At 44.3% G+C, this 20,319-nt stretch overlaps 1 protein-coding gene across 1 annotated transcript in view; it reads left to right on the forward strand.

The window, feature by feature from the left end:
• Positions 1-20,319, forward strand: part of CCBE1 (collagen and calcium binding EGF domains 1) — a gene marked incomplete at both ends in the record, with an annotated part of 99,359 nt that overhangs the window by 78,656 nt on the left and 384 nt on the right. Inside the window, 7 exons of the mRNA XM_082497285.1 lie at positions 4,219-4,353; positions 5,112-5,249; positions 11,231-11,337; positions 16,403-16,523; positions 18,519-18,658; positions 18,741-18,776; positions 19,334-19,369. Coding sequence (XP_082353411.1) covers positions 4,219-4,353; positions 5,112-5,249; positions 11,231-11,337; positions 16,403-16,523; positions 18,519-18,658; positions 18,741-18,776; positions 19,334-19,369 — 713 coding nt within the window. The remainder of the gene's footprint in view (positions 1-4,218; positions 4,354-5,111; positions 5,250-11,230; positions 11,338-16,402; positions 16,524-18,518; positions 18,659-18,740; positions 18,777-19,333; positions 19,370-20,319) is intronic.

A 20,319-nucleotide genomic window follows, 5' to 3' on the forward strand; every position in this document is an offset into this window, starting at 1 on the left:
ACAGCTCCAGTGTGAGACGGACAGTTGGAGGAAGTGGTTGTGCAGTCTTTCTTCTACAAGGCGGTTGTGTGCATGGGAGGCAGTAGCCCTGAATCCTTTCAGGGTGGAAAGAAGCCAGGACTCTCCAGTCTGGCCTCCAACTTTCCTATAGATTTTAACAATTGTATATGCTGATTATTCACTAAATATAATGGATACAACAGGAGAAGTAATGGGACCAAAAATAAAATGAGAGCCATGGCAATATATTATTTTAGGCTTCTAATTTTCATCTCTTGAGGGTTTAGGTGATTATGAAAGCAGCTTTTATTATGTACCCACTGACTTCGCTTAATCCTGTCTATTAACTGCATCTCAGTAACCTGGGAGTTTCTGACACTAATTGAATTTCCCTGCTGGCTGTGGCTTCTCTCCCTTTGTATCTCCATTCCCCTTTTTTCAGCTGAATCTGTATTTTGCCTTGAACTTCAGAGGCCACAGCAATTTCCATAAAATCTGAGATGATCTGGGGCCATTGGTATAGGGATGAGAGACATGATTCAGTGAAGCACTCATTTCACTTACTCTGTTAGAAGACATCACTTGGCTCTTCACACATTGTTTTGGCATAATCTTGACAGAGTAGCTGTATGAAATGCATATCTCAACACGGGCACATAAATACATTACAGATGTGATCTTATTAGAGCACATCTGCACCTTTTAATCCAGTACTGTCAAGTCAAAGCCGTGAGAAGTAGTTCCAGGCCTGTCTTCTCCATGATTTAGCAGTGGCTGCAGGAGGAGGTTTGGGAGAGGGATAGACCCTCCCTTGTCCACCCTCTCGCAGCTGCTTCGGGAAGACACCCATCTCCTTCTTGGACAGATGTTATTTAAACAGACACTTTCCCAAAGAGTCCAGGCCCATCTTTGGTTTCTGTTCTGTTATTTCTTGTCTGCCCTTAAAAAGCAACAGAGATTAGTGCAGTCCAGTGTGAGTCCGTGCCCCCAGGGGCTGCATTTTCTTTGCTTTGGACTCATCTTCTCACTCTGGATTTCAGCTGCAGGAGCAGGGAGCAGTGATCCTCAGGAAACTTCGAGAGGGGTTTGCTTTGTGTGTCTGATTCCCCCTGTAGCATCTCTTCCTGCTCCACCTGACCAGCAAAGCAGGTCAAAAAAGAGCTCCTCACTCTTTCCTCCTGAATGGTCTCCTTCTTCTTTGCTTTGGAGACTCACAGCTTCAACCAGGCCCTGTCTCGTGGTATCACCAAGAGTAAAGCAGGGACAGATGTAGTTTGAAACGGCTGTTTTTGGAGAGCACCCTTGGTACCACTGGTTTGTTACATGAGTTTCTTGGCTGTGGATTAATGCAGAGCAAAATACTCTATGACAGGCAAACACTAATCAGATCTACTCTTTCCTCAGTAATGCTATTTCAGAAATTTCCTTGGTACAGCTTTACATGCTGCATTGTCACTCCCGAGTTCACTGAAAAATATGTAGACACATTTGTTATTCTGCTGCATTATGGGTTTTTTTTGTATTTTCCTAAAGTCTGGCACAGCCTCATCCTCACCATGTGGCTTTGAATCATCCTCAAACCATGTTTCTTAGGTTGGGCTGACAGACAAGGGGCTCGAACGTGGGAGGGCGCCTGCATCCTTGGTTCTGCAGAGCATGCAGAGCTGTTGCCCAATTTCATCCCAGTTGTGAAGACTGTTCGGGAGGGAGTTGTCCTACCTGGGACCGAAGCCCTGGGGATGCACAGCTCTGTGACATTGCCCGCAGCCATTGTGTAATTTGGGTTGACTGTGTGGGAACCACCAGCAGGGAGATTTCCACCTCCTGGACCCTTCCCTAGCTTTGTATGAAAGTAAACAAAGCAACGGTCTTGATGGAGCTCTGCTAAGGTGGATGTGAAAACCATATTTAAAGACTAATTACATGAAATACGGCAAAAGAGAGATGATTAAAAAGAACTGGCGTTGTTTAGTCTAGAGAAAAGGAGGCTGAGGGGAGACGTGATAACAGTTTTTAGGCATGTGAAAACTTGCTGCAAAGGGGAAAGTAAACTGTTTTTCATGGCCAAGAAGAAGAGGACAAAAATAATGGGCTTAAATGGCTATAAAGGGAGTTTGGATTAGATATGAGTAAAAAGCTTTCTATCTGCGAGGTTATTTAATCTTGGGAATAGGCTGCGTGGTGGGGCACCTCCATCCCTCAGGGATTTCTAGGTACAGGTTAGATGAATGTCTATTAGGAAAGGTTTAGGCGTAGCTAATCCTGCCTGCGGTTAAGGTGGTCCCTTCCGGTGCTGTTTTTTTAGGATTTTATTAGGGCGCATCTATTCATGGAAGTGCAGGGAGGACAGACCTCGTTTTGCCTCCACTCTGAATAGGCTGAACGTGTGCCAGGCCAAATCCAGCCCCTGCGTGGGCACGCTGGCTAAGGAGCAGGCACGTTCATCTCAGCGCTGGGCATACTAGCCTGTTCTCCACCTGATCTGATTTCAGTGGAAAACGAAAATGGCAACCATGCCCAGGAAAAACACCACTAATCCTTTATATTTGGGACTATTTAGTAGTGCCAAGTGTAATGGGAGTTTACAGCCCCAGCATCACCTAAAAAGCCCAAACTAGCCCCCAGGCTGATGGTGTTTGAAGACAAGGGCCATGTTTTTTCTTCCATGCTCGTGCACGGCTCTGCGCTGTTCCTCCCGGGTTACTGCTGGGGCTCCTGGCACTGCTGTGCACCGCCACAGCACTGCGGGCAGGCTTCAGGAGTTAAAATCAACAGTAGAAAAGAAAGGGAGTAGGAAAGAAAGGATGCCCGCTATCCAAAAAGGTGACAAGCACAAGGGGGGAAATGCTTGGCACCATTACGATGGCATTTTTTTGGTCTAAGGGGCTCTGGTGTGACATACAGCAGCTCGTTAAGTCTCATTTGGTGCTTTTCTGTGCCTCGGCACGCTGTCAGTTTTACCCCCAGTGCTACACATGGGCTCTATATACTTTGTACAACAAATGTGGTTTCACTTGCTTTACCATCTATTAGTTCATTTTAATTGTTTGGAAAAATCATCATACCCAGAGATGTCTGCTAGTCGTTAGCGTGAGTCAGTAATGAGTTTGGGGTTTAATTATTTTACGCTGTATATATGGAAGCGCAGTGCGTTGCTGGGAACTCAGTCAAAACACTTAGGTTTGGTTTAGATGTATTTTGTCTGGAGCAGGGACAGGATATTTATGCTGTGGCCCGTCCAGCGCCCAGTCACTGGCGGGTCACAGCGACAACCACGTGGATGCTGTGTGCTGCATGATGTTCCCCTGAAACGATCACAGGAACTGCCACTTGCTTTGGCGTAAAACCCGACCTCCAGCAGGGTTTGCCTGGGCTGGTTTTGAGGCTAGATGCTGCTTCAGCTCCTTTCTTCTCCTGGCAGATGTTCCCCACGGCGCTGCAAAGCCCTTGCACCCATGGCCGGGGGGCCGCCCACGTAGCCCCAGCCCCACCACCAGCCTGATGCCAGGGGCTGGGATGCGAGTCAGACCCTGTTTGGCTCCAGCGTCCAGTCCCTGGGATGCGGCTCTGCTGCTGCGTAGCAGTGAAATTGGAAACAGATTCACCCTCCTTTGGGTTACAAACATGGACTCCAGACACTCTTCCAGGATTTCACTGACAAGCCTGGCCAGCAACTTACCATACCCTAATCTTCACATTGCTATTATTAAGAGTGATGATGGTTTTGTAACAATGTGTTCTTTGCTAGAAGGGTTATATCTGGCTTTGAACAATTATTGTTCAATTTTAATTAACTTTTCTTTATTATATACTTTCAGCCCAGATTTGGCAGTTAGCCTCACAGTGTTTCACAGCATTTTGCTTAGGAAACATTGCTATCAGCACTTAACAATTTGTGGAAGAAAACAGCAAAAGGATGTTAGGTAATTTAATATTTCTGTGAGAAGAATTCTTAAATTCTGCAAACTGGGAAAGCGCCCCTTGCTTAAAAACCAACGTTAAGAAATAGTCTAACTACTGTAAAGCTGTAATTAACAATTACAATTGTACTATAATTCTTTGCTCGTGTGTCATGAATGTTGTATTTCCAGGTTTCTTCAATCCTCAAAAAGGATGTAACTTGACTTTGTCACTTAGCAGAGAGGTGAAATATTTCCTGTCATAGTATCATCCAGCTACTATTTGGTATTTTTCCTAACCACTTTTTTCTCTCCCCAGACTACGATGTCTGTGCTGAAGCTCCTTGCGAACAGCAGTGCACAGATAACTTTGGGCGAGTCTTATGCACTTGCTACCCCGGGTACCGCTATGACCGGGAGAGGCACAGGAACAGAGAGAAGCCTTATTGCCTGGGTGGGTAGAAGCGTGTGTTCATCTCATCTCCGGTTAATGATGTATCCTGCTCCCTCAGGTCTTTTAGGAGTCTGTTTAGATCTGAAACATTTCTTATTCTCTTTACTATTACAGAATAATGTGGTTTTTAACTATTTGAAGGATTGGTTCCCAGAACTAAGAAATCTCAGTCCCCCTGAAATGCTTAGGAGTTAGTACCCAGAACAAGACATATGCACCCAAACACTTTGAAGTCTTAGGCTGACGTAATTTGCCTTTTATTAATTCCTCCTGCAGGTTTTGAATCATATCTGGGATTTTGACCTGAGACGAGGGACACGATTCTAACAGTAACCCTCAAAGCACTATAAGCATGCCTAATTATGAAAACACATCCTTGGGTTGTGATCCAGATGGCCAGTACCTAATTCAGGACTGATCACTTATGTGTGGTGCTTGTGTGGCTGATGCCCCCTGATTCCATAGTCCGGCCCTGCACCCTTTGCTGTGCCAGGGAGCCAAGATTTGCAGGATCGAGCTTTGCTTGGAAGCTTTTCGATGCAAAGAAACGGCCACACGGTGTTCACCAGCAAAGTGCCAGGTGTGTGAATAATGATAGCGCAGTTTGCCCAGAGCTCTGGCCCAAAGCACCAGCGGTGCTGCAATTACTCATTTATTTAACCACGGAATCTCCCGGTACCTTTAAAGGAAGTCTTTCGTTGCATTTGCGGTGTGAAACCTCCGGCTGCAGGGCGTTTTCAGCTCTCGCTCCTCTCCAGATATCGACGAGTGCGCCACGAGCAACGGGACGCTGTGCTCTCAGATCTGTGTCAACACCGTGGGCAGCTACAGGTGCGAGTGTCACGAAGGCTATACGCGGGAGGCGGACGGCAAGACGTGCACCAAAGGGGATAAAGGTATATGTGCTAGTGGCGGGGGGTAAAGGTCCTGGCCCAAAGCGCCCCCTAAAAGGTTGACCTGTCATAAAGAAGAACTGCTCCCTGCGCTACGCGTGGGGCTGGGGGTCTGAAGCTGGGATGCAGGTGATGTAGGTGATGCCCCTGGAGACCCCGGGTTGTTCACTGGGTGCCCGAGCGCCTGTGGAGCGGTCCTGCGGCACGCTCTCCTCCTCCCCGGTTTATGAGCTGCACGCACACAGCAGTAAATCAGTAGTCACATCTATAAAGAAAGAGCATAAGTACATTGAAGGATGCAGAAAGGATCTTCCCCTGGAGAGGCAGAGTGGCTGATCGGTGAAACTTGCCATTACGGCTTCAGTTAGACCATTTCTCCTTGATCCAACTGCTAAAAAACATATTTTGCTCCCATACCAACCTGGATTATACCTAGTTTGCAGTCCAGAGCTCAGGAGACACAGGGGGAAAAAAAAAATTGCCAGATGCTGACCCTTATAAGCCTTTGTTAATTTCATCTGTTAATTAAATTAATTCCAGTGAGTTTAATTTGTATTTACATGCCAACATCTGAGATCGGCAAGTGGCCCTGTGTTGGGTGGTTAGTGCCGCTGGGCACTCAGAGGCTCAGGAGAGGTGTGCCTGCGAATTCCACACACCTTTCAAGCATTGCTTAAATCAATTGCTTAATTATGTTCGAGTAATGCTGAATTCTGCTGATCTGCAATTAGCTTGTGCGTCTCGTGACTGCGGTCAGATTTTTTTTCTTTTTTTTTAATGAAAGTAATATGTGATGGGAAAGGGGTAAAAGTGAGGGCTTGTTCTTGCTTTTCACTGTTGGTTTCAAAGTATAGGTGTGTGCTGTGTGTAAATTATTTTAGTTTTTGACCTCATCCCAGTTATTACATTACAGCATTTAGAGTACTGTAGATTAAATACTGATAGAACAATTTAAAAAGAAAGGAAGAAGAGAATAACCCGTGCTCTGGAAAAAGAAAAACAACTCTTGATGAATGGTGACTTACCATAGGTTCATCAATTAATGCCTGAACACATGCATCATTGGGTGCTCTAAATCCCACTGGATGGCCAGAACAATTTATAATTTTGATTTTCCTCTGAAAATGTGTAACTGGAGCCACTCCATTAACTTAATTGTTCCTCATAGTTTTAAAATGTTTTTTTTCCTTGTAAGTGTGTGGGGGTCATAGAGGAAAGAGGCATAACATATATAATCCCCCAGCAAATAGTTTTTTTAGTTAACTTCTCCTCTAGCTAATTCAAATTTCCTGACAGGGTAATGCCCAAAGTATTCAGGATAACCGACCATTCAAAATATTCAAGGCTGTGGAAATCATTCTAATATTTGAAAAACACTGAATGTACATGGCACATAAAAATGTCAGTTCCAGTACTTAATCTGAAATGAAATACCCACCATGTCTCAAAACGTTTCCCAAATCAGCTGTGTGAAGCAGAGAAGGATGCTTTCTGCTCTGTTGAACTGCTGTACTCGAAGGTAATATTGCTAAATTGCCAGACCTGTGCTGCAAATGAAAGAGGAGTTGGCCATCGCTATTCCGCAGGGCTTGTGTCCACAACTCATCCCAAAGAAAATCGAGATTTTCAGCAGCTGTGAGGAACCGGCTGTAGTGACGCACCACCCCGTGGTCAGCCCCAGCCCTGCACTGCCCCGGAGAGCACCACATCTGCGCTGGAATTCCTTCCTAATAAACAGATTATTTGCTTTTCATGGCAGCTGAAACACTTAAATTTGATTTTAAAGTTTGGTGTGAGAGACGTGAAACCACATGTATCCCTCTCCATCTTTAACCATGTTGTATGTTTCCCGGGGGATTATTATTCATGTTTTCATCATGCCATGCCTGAAGGTTGCAATCCAGGCACTTTTTTGACTCTAGAAGCAAGCTTGACTGAGAGCTTTGGGTTTGTGAGTGGGGCACAAGAATAGGGAGCATTTTTCCCGCATAGGCAGTCATGTTACATTTGACGGAGACAATACAGCTACCCGCGCTGAAGTAGGCAAATGAAACCATCTCAGCAGGCTGAGCCCAGATAATACAACACAGATGATCAACTCAACAGTCTCCATGCAAAGACCGCCCGCGGCACAGCTCCCCGCAGAGCTCTCCCCCGCCAGCATCTCCTCCTTTTCCAGCATCAGCAAGACAGAGTCTTTGAGCACATGCAAAGAAAACACATTGCTCCGCCGAGCAGATCTCTTATCGATTAGGCACCGTGGGGCTCACCGGTGTCTCGCCAAGATGAAAGGACCCCCGTCAGGATAGCAACGTCATGCGTGAGCTAGACTTCATGCTTTGGAAACCCTTCATAAAATGGGGCTGGTTTAAGCCTTTTCTGAAATAATTTTACTTTTGTGGTGTAGGCCTGTGCAATGGAAACAGGCTATGTAAGGGCCTTGCTCAGTGCTGGCCAAACTGACCCTCGTAGGTGACCTTCGTATCTGCACTGCACGTGGGTGGCTCCATCTAATTGCTTCCTGCCCCCTCTGGCCTGTCCTAGGTGGATTCTGGCTTTATCCATGCTTTGTTCTGGCTTTATTCACGGTTTGGTCGTGATACAGGATCAGATGGGGGTAGAGTGAATGTTTGATGGATGACTCCTTCCCTGGGCAAATCATCACCTCTGTCTGGTATGAGTTAGGGGGATTTCACCTCTCTCCAGGGACACAGCTCACACTCGCTTATGTGATGCTGTTGGGCTTCTTCCTCCGACAAGTCAATCCAACTGGATTTGCAGAAATCTCACTGGTATGATATTTCCCAAACATGAGCTGACACCCACCCTCCCACCCCGCATTCATGTCCACGGATTGTTACAGCCCTGTTTTATCTATACTTGTCAGCCCCATGTACCACATCCTTCTGGAAGATAAACTGGATTTTATAATGAAACACGAGGCCAGATTCACCACTTCTTGATCTGCACGTAATTCCCCTGATTCTACTGGGATTGCATTAGGTTTCAAATAGCAGAGGCACTGGCAGCTTCTCCCTATGACTGTACGTTGCTTTCAGCAACATTTCCTAACACAATGAGTGCATGCTATGAGGGAACTCATTTGGTAAGATAGCTATTAAAAGAAATTTTGGTTAAGACTAGTACCAAACCCAAACTTTATTGCAGTTTGAAAAAAAAAAAAAAAAAGGCATTTTTTCTAGTGGCTCTATATATGTACATCTCTAAATCCTACATGGATTGTCAAAATGAACATGTCAAAACACTGGTTTTATTAAAGGAAGCTGAAAAATTGGAGAGGGAGGAAGAACTCCGTGAGGTAGCCACAATACTGACTTGTGGTCAAGAGAAAACTTACTTATAGAAATATCAAGAGGTGTCTTGATTACAGCATATCAATTCCTTGTTAAGGGGAGAAAAAACCCTGTGTGCTGCAGATTCTTTGGTCTATCAGAGAAAGACTTACAGGAAAAGAGGCTTTGGAAAAAATCAAAGGCAAAATGCTTAGCATTAGAAATACAGCAGTGAGGAAGGGAACAAGCAGATGCTGCATATTCGGGTATCTTCACCCAAAGGCTGGAGTCCCTCTAGGAGATGTTGTGGTCAAATATTCTTGGAGTTAGCAGAGCTACAGTTTGGTGACATTCTATTATATGTTATCTAGAGTTCATCACAAAACTCCAAGTAGTACTTTTTGACTTGATCTTTGAGCCATCTGAATACTGTACAGAAAGCTGTTCAGGTGTTACCAAGCTGTGTGCTATCAGAAAGGGCCAGGAAGAGCAGTATGTTTATTGCCATGAAAATGTTAAATAAAATGAAGAGGAATATCATGGGTTATTGTAATGTCAAAGAACTGCAGCTGTGAGAGCAGGCAGTTGATGGGTGGGGAAAACCCCCAAGCCTTTGCTTCATAATCTTCTGATCAGTTCAGCGTTAATACCAATGTTTAACTGCTGCTGGTCATTCCAGCATCTTGCCCTTGCAGCCCTCACCTACTTGATTAGGAGAGAAGAGAAATAAACCTTTCATAGACTCATAGAATACCAGGTTGGAAGGGACCTCAAGGATCATCTGGTCCGACCTTTCTTTGCAAAAGCACGGTCTAGACAAGAAGGCCCAGCACCCTGTCCAGCTGAATCTTAAAAGTGTCCAATGTTGGGGAATCCACCATTTCCGTGGGGACATTATTCCAATGGCTGATTGTTCCCATTGTGAAAAATTTTCCTCTTGTGTCCAGTCAGAATCTCCCCTGGAGTGACTTGTGCCCATTACCCCTCGTCTTTTCCATGTGACTCCTAGTAAAAAGGGAGTCTCCGTCTTCCTTGTAGCCACCCTTTAAATATTGGAACATGGGGTGATAAGGTCTCCCCTAAGCCTTCTTTTCCCCAGGCTGAACAAACCCAGTTCTCTCAGCCTTTCCTCATATGGCAGGCTTCCCAGTCCTTGGGGAGATGGTGGCCCATCTTGGTGACCCTTCTCTGGACCCTCTGCAGCCTGTCCACATCTTTTTTGGGTAGTGGGACTGTGAGCACAGTATTCCATGCGTGGCCTGACAAGCACTGACTAGAGTAGGGTAATGACTCAGTGAAGTAGAGTGGGGTAATGACACTGCGGCGATGCCCTCATAGATGTAACCCAGCATCCTGGTGGCTTTCTTTGCCGCAGCAGCAACACACTGTTCATTCGTATTGAGCTTGTTGTGTACCAGGACCCCCGGATCCCTTTCCACAGAGCTGCTCCCCAGCCAGGTAGATCACAGCTTATGCTGCACTCCTGAATTGTCTTCTAAAAGCAAGCATACCTGACGTGGCATTATATCCAATGGACTAAATGTACTGAAAATCAGTTTTTCCTAAATTTGTGAAACGGTGGTCCACAGATGACCATCTGATGGGTGCCGTGTTCCTTACTGGACCCTGCAAACACTTAAGGTCAAGTACCACATATCTTTAGTATTAAAAAGTTCCAGTTTTATTTAAAATGATGCAGATGTTTTCAAAAATCAATAAACATTCCTGAAAAGATGAAGAACATTAAAGTGTGTGTCCAAGTGAGAAGAGTAGTACAAGCACACTGTAGTTGAGCCTTTTTGAAGATTTTGGCTTTAACCGGGAGCACGTGCAGCACTTTTCCATTACTGGACATGGTCTGAATGGTCAGTGTTCAGTCATGTCCACACGTCGTGTGCAGGGCCTCAGTACACTTAATGCTTCTCAACAACTGTACTTGAAAGAAAAGCTCACCTAGAGTTTGCCAGTGTGTGTCACCCTGTGTTTTAGAAACCACTTTTCTCTCTAAGTGAACATCTGTTAAAACAGTGCTTGTTTGTTTGCGATGCAGAAGTGCTTCACTGCATACGAGAATGGGAAAAGGACAAAAAATAACATTTACAATACCTCTTACAGTTTGAATAATTTAATGGATTCCTGAAAAGATCGCATTCATGCGTAGTATCAACAGGTGTGACCCTTTCTCTTCTGTGGATTTAAATCCCTGTCATTAATCTCAATCCCCATCTCTGCTCAGGCTCATTCCATCACACGGAGGAATAACTGGTGATGATAAAGAGCAGTTTGTGCAAAGTGAATGAAATGACCGTATTGTGAGGGATTTTACTGTAGTTTACAGCATGTGAAAATTTGCCCTTTGGGGGACTGTAAATCAATTCAGATCTATAGGGTTAGTCTACCCGACACACAAAGATAAAAGAAGGGGTGTAAACTTTTTCGGGCATTAAAAAAAGAAATTCTTTGGGGACTGTTAACTGGAAACAGCTGCTTTAAAAATGAGCTCAGAGCTGTGCCTGTGAAGTTTCTCAGCCTTACATAGCAATTCACAGTCAAAGCATTAATAATGGCAAGATGCTGTCCTCTTTTCACAGTCTGGGGAAATGTAACAACCTTCAAGTTGCTTTTGCAATCACGTTATGAATTTCTTTGCTTTGGATCTTTATATTTCTGTTGGAAACTGCTTTCTTTCAGCTGGGCTTCCTGAGAAATCTGAAAATGTGGCAAAATCAGGGACATGCTGTGCCTCTTGTAAGGAATTTCATCAAATTAAGCAGACGGTTTTACAACTGAAGCAAAAGGTATGAACATTGATCAGTCATGTCTTTACCAGACCTGCATGTTTTATGACACCTGAGGTTAAATTTAAGTGTTTGGAGCTGTCACTGCCGTATGCCGCTTGTGCCCATAAAGATGATGGCAACGTATTTTAAAGTCATCTAGGAATGGCATCTCTTCCTTATGCTTCTGTATGGCTTGTGAGCAGATTGCTAACCAAGCGCGTGGTTGGTAACCACGGGGTTGGTAACCCAGTCTGGCAAACACCCATCCCAGTCTGAGCCCAGGTTTCTTGGCAGTCTGCGCTGGCCGCAGCTTTTCATTCATTCTGAATGCACAGGATTTTGGACTTGATCCACCTTCAGTGTGTGCAAGCGCAAAACATTCTGCAGATGCAGGAACGTGGGAGAACATGATTTTGCATTAATAGGGTGTTGATACAGGGTTCTTGCCAAATAGGAGGTGTGTGGCTAGACACAAACATCACTAGCAGATACATTACCTTTAATTTTTTTAAATTATCCTCATCCCAGCCTTTTCTGTTTTCACCTGTGTCCTTGCAAGCCGAGAATAATGCACTTAAATCTTCCCCTGGCCTTTAACTTTAATCGCTTCTGTATGCGGCCCCCTTCTGCACTTGAATAGGACTGAAATAACCCAGAGACCCAGCCCAGGATTTGGAGAGCCAAGTGCAGGGGTGCAGGTGTAACGCCTTTTCTGGTGACACCTCCTTCGAACATTAAGATTCTCTGAAATAGAAATGTTCTGCAGGAATATTCTCAGCAATGCGTGCTGACAGGCTGTAATCATTTCACCATTTAATTTAATTGTGTCAAAATGCAATTTGGTATATTCGCTTGTTGCATTTAATGTTATTCATTCAATGTAATTTATATTAGGAAGAAAGAAGTCTGCTTCACTAAAATTAAATGCACTGAAGTTTGAGACATTCATTGTCAAAAAAATCTCAAAATGTCATGTTTCTCTTCTGAATCAGCATGAAGACAGATGTGGAAGTGACAACATTTCACATGCAATGGAAATTCTGTGTTTCAAACAAATGTTAGCAAACAGGTTAAAAAAGGATCGATGCTTCTGAGTGGCTGTTTGTCCAGCTGCAGTCCGTGATGCTGAGTAGGCTCACACTGACCCTCAGGGAGGGCTCTGTGGTCACACTGTTGGACAAGTTGTTTGCTGCAAGAATTGATGGAAACCAATGGCCTGAATTAATGGGAATTCTTCCGTGTCTCACTCCCACTGTTAGGTGCCCGTGTTCAAAACTCAGTCCTGGAAAATGAACACCATCGATACCTGTCGCTGTGGGCACTTGTGCAGTAGCTGTGACCAAACTAAGCAGCTCCCTCTAGCCTCATCGCTAATGTCCTGTCATGGTCCATAGCCTAAATTTTCCCCAAGTGTCTTCCTAGTGGGCCTTGATCTATTTTTCATCCTCAAGGGGAAGCCCACTGGGTTGTGCCTCATAGAGGCAGAGCTGAAAGAGATGGTCCCCTGGTACCCCCACAGGGAGGAGAGCTTTTTGTCCCTGCTGAGCAGAGATCTGGCCTCATGCTGCTTCTTTGCCCAGGGAGACATGAACCCTGGTGTTTCACCAGCTGGTCCCCATGGGCAAGTTCTTCTGGGGAGGACGCCTCTCAATATCTGTGGTTGAAGCTGTTCTGTTTTGCACAGAAAAATTCATTTCTGTCTTCCAGAGAGACAGTTTATGGCAATGAGTCTTCAGTCTTGTGGTTAAGGCTTTCAGATTCTATGAACTTTATGCAAAATTATGTTTAGCAGTAGAGGCTGTGAAAGATCCAATCTAGCAAACCCTACAACTGGGAATTGGTGTGTGCTTCTGGAGGTGGGAGGTGTGGTTTTGTGTCTCCTTAGGAAAGAACAGGGCTGAACTCAAGTCCTGCCACCTCTGGTGATGGCACCAGTACCTTTCTAGAGGATTGCAACATTCATTCCAGATCCAGGACAGAGTAGTTCTAGGATCAGGAACAGAAGGTCCCCTTGCATGGTCATCAGTGGGATGCACTGTCCCAATATACTAGGGGGCTTTCGGCAGTCCTAGGTCGATCTCAGACCTTGCCAGAAGGAAGACGAGTAGAAAGCTGAAAAACTGGGGGGATGACACACAGCCAATAATTTAAAAAAAAAAAAAAATCAAGTAAGCTGGATCCTATTGCACACATGTGTTTAAACATCTTAATTAGAAAGCCATGTTCCACATCACTCCTGTCCAGTACTGTCCAAGTCATCTAACCAGAGATGTCCTAGAAACTACTGAAAACTCTAGATGCAGCATGCAACACAACATATGGGAATCTTGTTTCTAGTACTCTCTTTCTTTAAAATTTACCCTCGCTAATATTTGCACGCACATGGAAAAAAAAAATATTTTCCAAGGCACATTAAGATTTGGAGCTGTGGATGGAGAAAGCCAAGGTCACTCTGGACCAGGATCCTGGTTCAGTTAAAAGGTGAAATAGAAATTAGGCCAGTGAGTATAGCCAATCCCTAAGAGGATGTGAGTCAACATCAAAAACACATGGTTTGGCCCCAGTGCATGTAACAACCATTTTCTGGCCAGAAGATATCAAAGAGCAGTGAGCTAGACCAGAGCCTGGGTATTTTGGCACTCCCAGTGTATGCCTCAATTCCAGCTGACTCAGTGGGGAAGCATGTGTAGATGCTTTAACAGCAGCTATGTGATTTTTTTTTAAAACTTCCTAAGTTGTTACAACAGCCTTGCTGGCAGGAACAAGTCACTATTTAAGCAACAGAAAAGAATACATTTCCCGATCCTCTTCATGATGCATCTTTGACACTAAATGCACCTTTTCACACCAGCCTGGCCATTTGCAATATAACCTGAAGAGTATTCATGGCAGGGACTATATACTAAGTGACATTTGTTTATCAGCTGGGATAGTAGTAGATGCCCAAAATAGGACCTGGTCAGAAGTTTAAATACAAGCTCTAAAGAGGATATCAATTAATCTGTCACTTAACTATGGCCACCCCTAAGGAGAAACACTCACTGATGACACTGCAAATATTCTCACAATTGCCTGAAACATATAATGCTCTCAGGTAGTCACAGGATTTAACTGTGTGTCTCGGTTTTAGCATGGCAGTGTTGGGACTGCAGAGGCCTTGTTTGATTTGTCTCACATAATGTAAGTTTTGCAGCAGGACGCTGCTCTGGACAAGGTGGATGCACCTCCGGGAAACAAAACTTCACAGCATGCTGACCAGAGTCGGCCAGTGGACTTCCTTGTGCTGGTCCCTGGCCAATGTGGCTATGAGAGCCCCCAGCTACTTGAATTTTCCTCCTCAGCCCCAGGTGTAAGGTGCTGTGACCGATGGAGCAGCCCTCTGTCTTCAGTAGTCCCACGCTTTGGTCTGTGCTGCCATGACGGGGATGTTGGCTGAGAAAGCTGCAGGGTGATTGGTGAAGAAAGCAGATGTTTTTCCTTTGGAAAACCAAAGATGACAGCACAAAGGGCACACCAGTAGGTGTGCTGGGTCCCCATTTTCTATGTGATCAGATTCATGGGAGTAAGCACGTACGAAACACCCTGTGAAGTGCTGACCTCATCCAGCTACTGATTTCGGCGGGAGTGGAGTGAGTCTCCCAAATTCTTGTAAGACTTACATCATGTTGCTTAATTTGCCTTTAGTGCAGTCATCTTGTCTTTGGAACAGCTATGCTCTCCAAAACCTGAGTCACAAATGGCTGATAAACCTTCTATTCCTGTCATCACATTTTGAATTCCAGTCTGAAAAATCAAACTGTGTTTCGGAAATGTCACCAGGAACTGTCTCAACATTTCTAACTTTTTTTTCCTCACTTTTTCTTCCTTCAGAACTGTTCTGTGCATCCAACCCCAAACCCCAAGCAGCACTGGCTGCCATTAAAGTGCATTCCCTAACCAATAACTCGTTTGCCAAAAGAAATTTGCCCAGTTACAGTATGTACTGCAAGTGCATACCATTATTTTTTTTTTCTGTGCTTTACAAGCATTAGGTTTGCACTAAGGGCAAGAGGGTGTATATCAAACCATTACAGAAACAAGTAGGAGCCTTGAGAATGGTCCAGTGCAGGGAACTCCAGATAGATGAGTAAAAGCATTGTCAGATAGCCGGAGTCATCGTGTATTTTATTTAATGCAGCTCTCCCACACAAATGTTGCTAAATCCAGCATCAAACTATCCACTGAGCCAAATTCATTCAGGGCAGCAATAAACCTGACCCGGGGATAGATCTGTCCTGGTATGGCTGAAATAGCTCTTCAGTTCCGTTTGGCAGAGCAAAATTCCCAACTCTGCATGCAGCCACTCACCACTAATAAACTTCTTTCTTCGCTGCAGAACAGCCTCCTGGCTTGTCATCTCCCTTCAGCTGCCTCTGGAGAGACTAAACATTTGCAGAATATTTCTAAATATGTTTAATTATTATATATATATTCAATCTGGGCAGATTACTGTAGGGTGAATAATTAAACGCCTGATGAAACGGATAATGACATTTTAAACTATAGTGTGCAATTCTCTGTACATTCTCACTGACTTTAGCTTTGTGTCTCTATGCAGAGCAGATCCAGACATCTGCTGGGTTAAATAGTATCGTTACAGGGCCAGATACACAAAGGATTTGGGGCTGTCATTGAAACCTGTGAAAAGCTGGGGGCTTGTGCAGCAATTGAGAACTTAAATATCTGAGCAAATGTTGCCCTGAGAAAGGGCAGTAAATGAATAGAGAAAACTTCAGATAAAGAAAAAAACATTTCCTGAGAAGACCCAAGCAGTTATGAGACTTAAGTTTGATTGCTGTCTCTCTCCTGAATTTCTCCTGCCCTCCATTTGGATTGACTTGCAGTATATCCACAGTGACTTGAAAAGTGAACAGCCTCATACAGTAACAATTTATTCTGATGATTTCAGAGAAGGATATGATTAAACATTTTATATTTTCCTGAAGTATTTAAATATGCTGTTTCTCCACATGAAAGCATAACCAAGAATGTAATTTATCCAGCTGAATGGTGAAGAACTTACAGTGATTTTTGGTTTTGGCAGGTTGCTTTGCTACCAAATAATGCTGCTGATCTTAGCAAGCAAATCACTGGTGAGAAAGTGCTTGCATCTAATGCGTATATCCCTGGTCCCCCAGGCCAGCCTGGTCAACAAGGCCCTCCAGGTAAGATACAGACCAGAGAGATGTGAATGTGCAATAGTGCCATGAATAAAAATAAGGAGCTTCAATCTCTCAGTGTGATAGGATTTCATGTGTTCCATATTTTGATTGTTATTATTATATTTGTGTTTATGCTAAATTTGAAAAGAAAACTTTCTGGTCATTGTGGTCAGCCTCTGCCACCTGTCTATCATCCATTGTGTCTTAGTCTCCACGTGTTTCTTGGCGTGCAAACTGTGTTTGTCCTGTATGTGTTAAATTTCTCCCTCTCCCTGGGATATCTCGCCTGCTTCAGTTGTCATTTCCTGTATTTTAACTCCGTCTTAAAACATTCTCCGTTTCATTTCAGGAATACCTATTGCTTTAGCTCAGTGTCATTAGTAGAGCAGAAAATATGCTTTCATTTTGTGGGGGTCTGTACCAGCTGTTTTATTTTTCCTCATCTGGTTTTGCAAGGATTCATTTGTTGGTTTTATGTTGTGTTCCAGATTCAAAGGAATCTGAAAAGAAAAGTAAAACACCACTCACACCTTCTTTGCTAAGGTATAGCTTGAAACAACGAGAAAAGCAGAGAGTTCCTCAAGCTCTAACTTAAGCCAGACACCTTGCAACCTGCAGCCAGTGATGCTAAAAATTTTGCAAACTCTGTTGAATGCAGATCTAATTTGGGGTTGGCGATAAATCCAAGAAATTCTAGCATTGTGCTGGGTGTCAGGAAGATTCTTACAGAGGACTAGCAGATATTCCTTACGAGGTTTGATTTACACCCTACTGAGCTGCCCCCCATCTGTCCCCACTTTTGCAGTCCTGCTTTGGTTTTTGAGTCTTTATCTCATTTTCTTGGAGGATGAGCGTCTTCAGTCTTCAGTATATCGTAAGTGCAAGGACAGTGTGGTTAGAGATTCCGCCTCAGACTCTGAAATGTGCAGTGCGCCGCCTTGCAATCTCTCTAACCTAGGCCTGACTCTGCATGTCTCCCACCTGGTTTCCCCATGGCGGAGCTCTCCAAGGTACTGTAGAACTATCTGTTCCGCTTGAACACCATCCCTGCTCTCCTCTTCCTCCTCCTCATCCTCCTCCTCCTCCTCCTCCTCCTCCGCCGCCGCCGCAGCCCTGCCCCGAGCAGCCCTGCGGCTGGGTCTTCAGCAGGAGACCCAGAGGTTCAGCACTGAACCTGATTTTACTCCTTTTGGGAACCCCAACTCTAAATATTCAGCCCTGCTGAACCCTTTTAACTCTCTGCCTTTCATTTTCTATGTCTTTCACGTGCCTTCAGTATGGAGAAAAGTGCTTTCCCCTCTAATGATAAAGGAATTCAGCCAGTGAGACCTTAATGGTCTTTATTTTGTGCAACTGTTGTTTCAGGTGCCTGATTTTCTGTTTCGCTTTTCACAGAGTTTCTCTTGAGCTAAACATATGCTTTGCTGCCTGTGTGATACCTAAAAACTAACATTCTCTGCTGAACTAGCAGAAGCTGAAAAGGATATAAAGCAAAATGGAAGAACAGAGCCTTTTTTTCCCCTAACACCTTGCCCTCTGTACTGGACAAAAGACAGCTGTAACCCACCACTGCAAAGGGCTTGCTTCTGTGCCAGTCATGTAGATGCCTTTGACCAAACATTCCCATGAGTCTTCTGAGGCTTCCTTTTTATGAGACGTTTCTCAGATGTGACTTGTTCTTTTCTTCTTTGTGTGAAAATTATGCATTTCTGCTTTTCTTTTCATTCTCAGTCTGTGTCCCTAACCACCTGGCAGTGGCAGTCTTGACTTCTTTGTATACATAAGGTTTAATTGTTTTGTGAAGATTTCTCATAGTTACTGTGACAAGAAGTAATGTTGTCTCAGATGACTGCTGTGTTGGTTTTGTTGTGGTGGATTCAGATGTGTTAAGGCAACCAGTCCATTGGGTGGTTCAAAACATGGACAGTCCCCACTGCTTGCACTGAGGAGGTGTCTTGAAGGCTTTCCCTGGTGGGTAACCTTTGCTGTCAATTGCAGGGGCTCCGGGACCAAAAGGGAGTCAAGGAGTTCCTGGGTCACCTGGACCTCCCGGACAGCCAGGCCCTCGTGGATCAATGGGACCTATGGGCCCATCTCCAGACATATCACATATTAAGCAGGGCAGACGGGGCCCCGTGGTCAGTATTCTCATGCATGGCACTCTTGGCAATAGCTCCACAACTTCTCACGACCTTGTGAACACTTTCTTTTTCCTTGCAGGGCCCACCGGGAGCCCCGGGAAGAGATGGTAGCAAGGTGAGGAGAGGTACTGCTTTCCATAACGTGGGCACATGCACTGGTGAAGGGCAGGCTTGCCAGAGAGACCCTCTACACACTTGCAGTCACACCCTTTTACCATCTAATTTACTCTGCTAAGCTGAAAACATCCTGTTGTCCCATCCCTTCATGTCTTCCTTCTGCTGTATTGTGGTTGCCAGTCCTTGAGTCTTCCAAATAGCCCTTGCCAGGCTATCTTCCAGACAGCCTCTTTCCTTTCTCCCCAGCTCTTTTGGCTTTTCCGTGAAGAAGGTTTGATGCTGTAACCCATTTCATTAGACTGCTCTTTTGTGAGATTTTCCTGATAACTGGTTTGCTTGTTACTGTCTAGAAAAAATATCAGAAGGGCCCAAGTCCGCTCCCACTAGAATCCGGCAATTTCCTCGTGTTCCTCCTTCACTTTCTTTTCTTTTTCTGAGCACACGTAAGCTGACGATTCTTGATCTGGGGACAGTAAGGGAGTCTGCAAAGGCAAACTGTGATTTTTTTTGTTTCCTTTAGTCAGAGCAAACTAACTGAGGTGGTATTGATTACAGGGGGAGCGAGGCGCACCAGGACCAAAGGGAATACCTGTAAGTATTGCTCACAGGAGGAATTTCCACAAGAGTGATGTTGACTACTAACAACGGGTCAGCCAAAAGGAAAAAAAAAAAAAAACAAAAACAACAAAAAACACCACCTCTCCTGTGTCAAGAGCACAGCGAAAGATAGTTTACATGCACAGAAAATGTTATTGGAAAGAAAGTAATTACCTGTTTTCATCAAAGTGGTTTTGCCTACACACCTCCTCCCTTGCTGTGTGTGACACTGAAGGCAATAAGTGCATCTCTGCCCTACAACAGCAGTGCGACATCCTCAGAAGGCAGTAGCACGAGATCCCATGCAGAGTGCTAGTGGGAGCTGGATCCCTGGAACCTTTTAAAATCCCGCCCCTCGTCTCTCTCTGGGATTTGGGAAGGTGTAGGCTTTGAGCAAGTCATCAGGAGGATGAGTATTTGCAATTTGTTGTCACGTGAAATTGTTTTAAAATTATTTCTTACGGTGTTTTCTCATTAGCAGAATGGCTTTTTTAAGAGTGCGTTCAGTAGGCTGTTCTCAGCATTAAACAGTGTACTTCACTGTGTGAAGTCAGCTAAAACAAAATGATGATTTTCTAAAATCAGATAAAAACAGATGGATACTCTCTGTGTTGTAATCACTAATATATTTAATAAGTGATGGACAGCAGTGGGGTTACCATATTGAAAAGATACCTTCCAAATACCAGATTTCTTGAGAAAATGTTTTAAATATATAATAATTATTGATTGATTAGCCATTCTAAGACTGCAATTTCTATCAGTTTAAGAAGAAGGGACACAAGGAACCAAGATTTACCTCCTCTATTCCCATGAGGTGTCAAGATACTCTTAGGAGGCAGATATAGCAAAGGAATTGTTAAGTAACGAAAGAGTTGATCGTCTTGTAAATGTAGGCTCCATCCGCAAAAACATTTTTCTTCTTTCGAAAATTGTTTTCTGAG

The sequence above is a fragment of the Vanellus vanellus genome (genome assembly GCF_965231255.1).
Source record: "Vanellus vanellus genome assembly, chromosome: Z".
NCBI classification, from domain to species: domain Eukaryota; kingdom Metazoa; phylum Chordata; class Aves; order Charadriiformes; family Charadriidae; genus Vanellus; species Vanellus vanellus.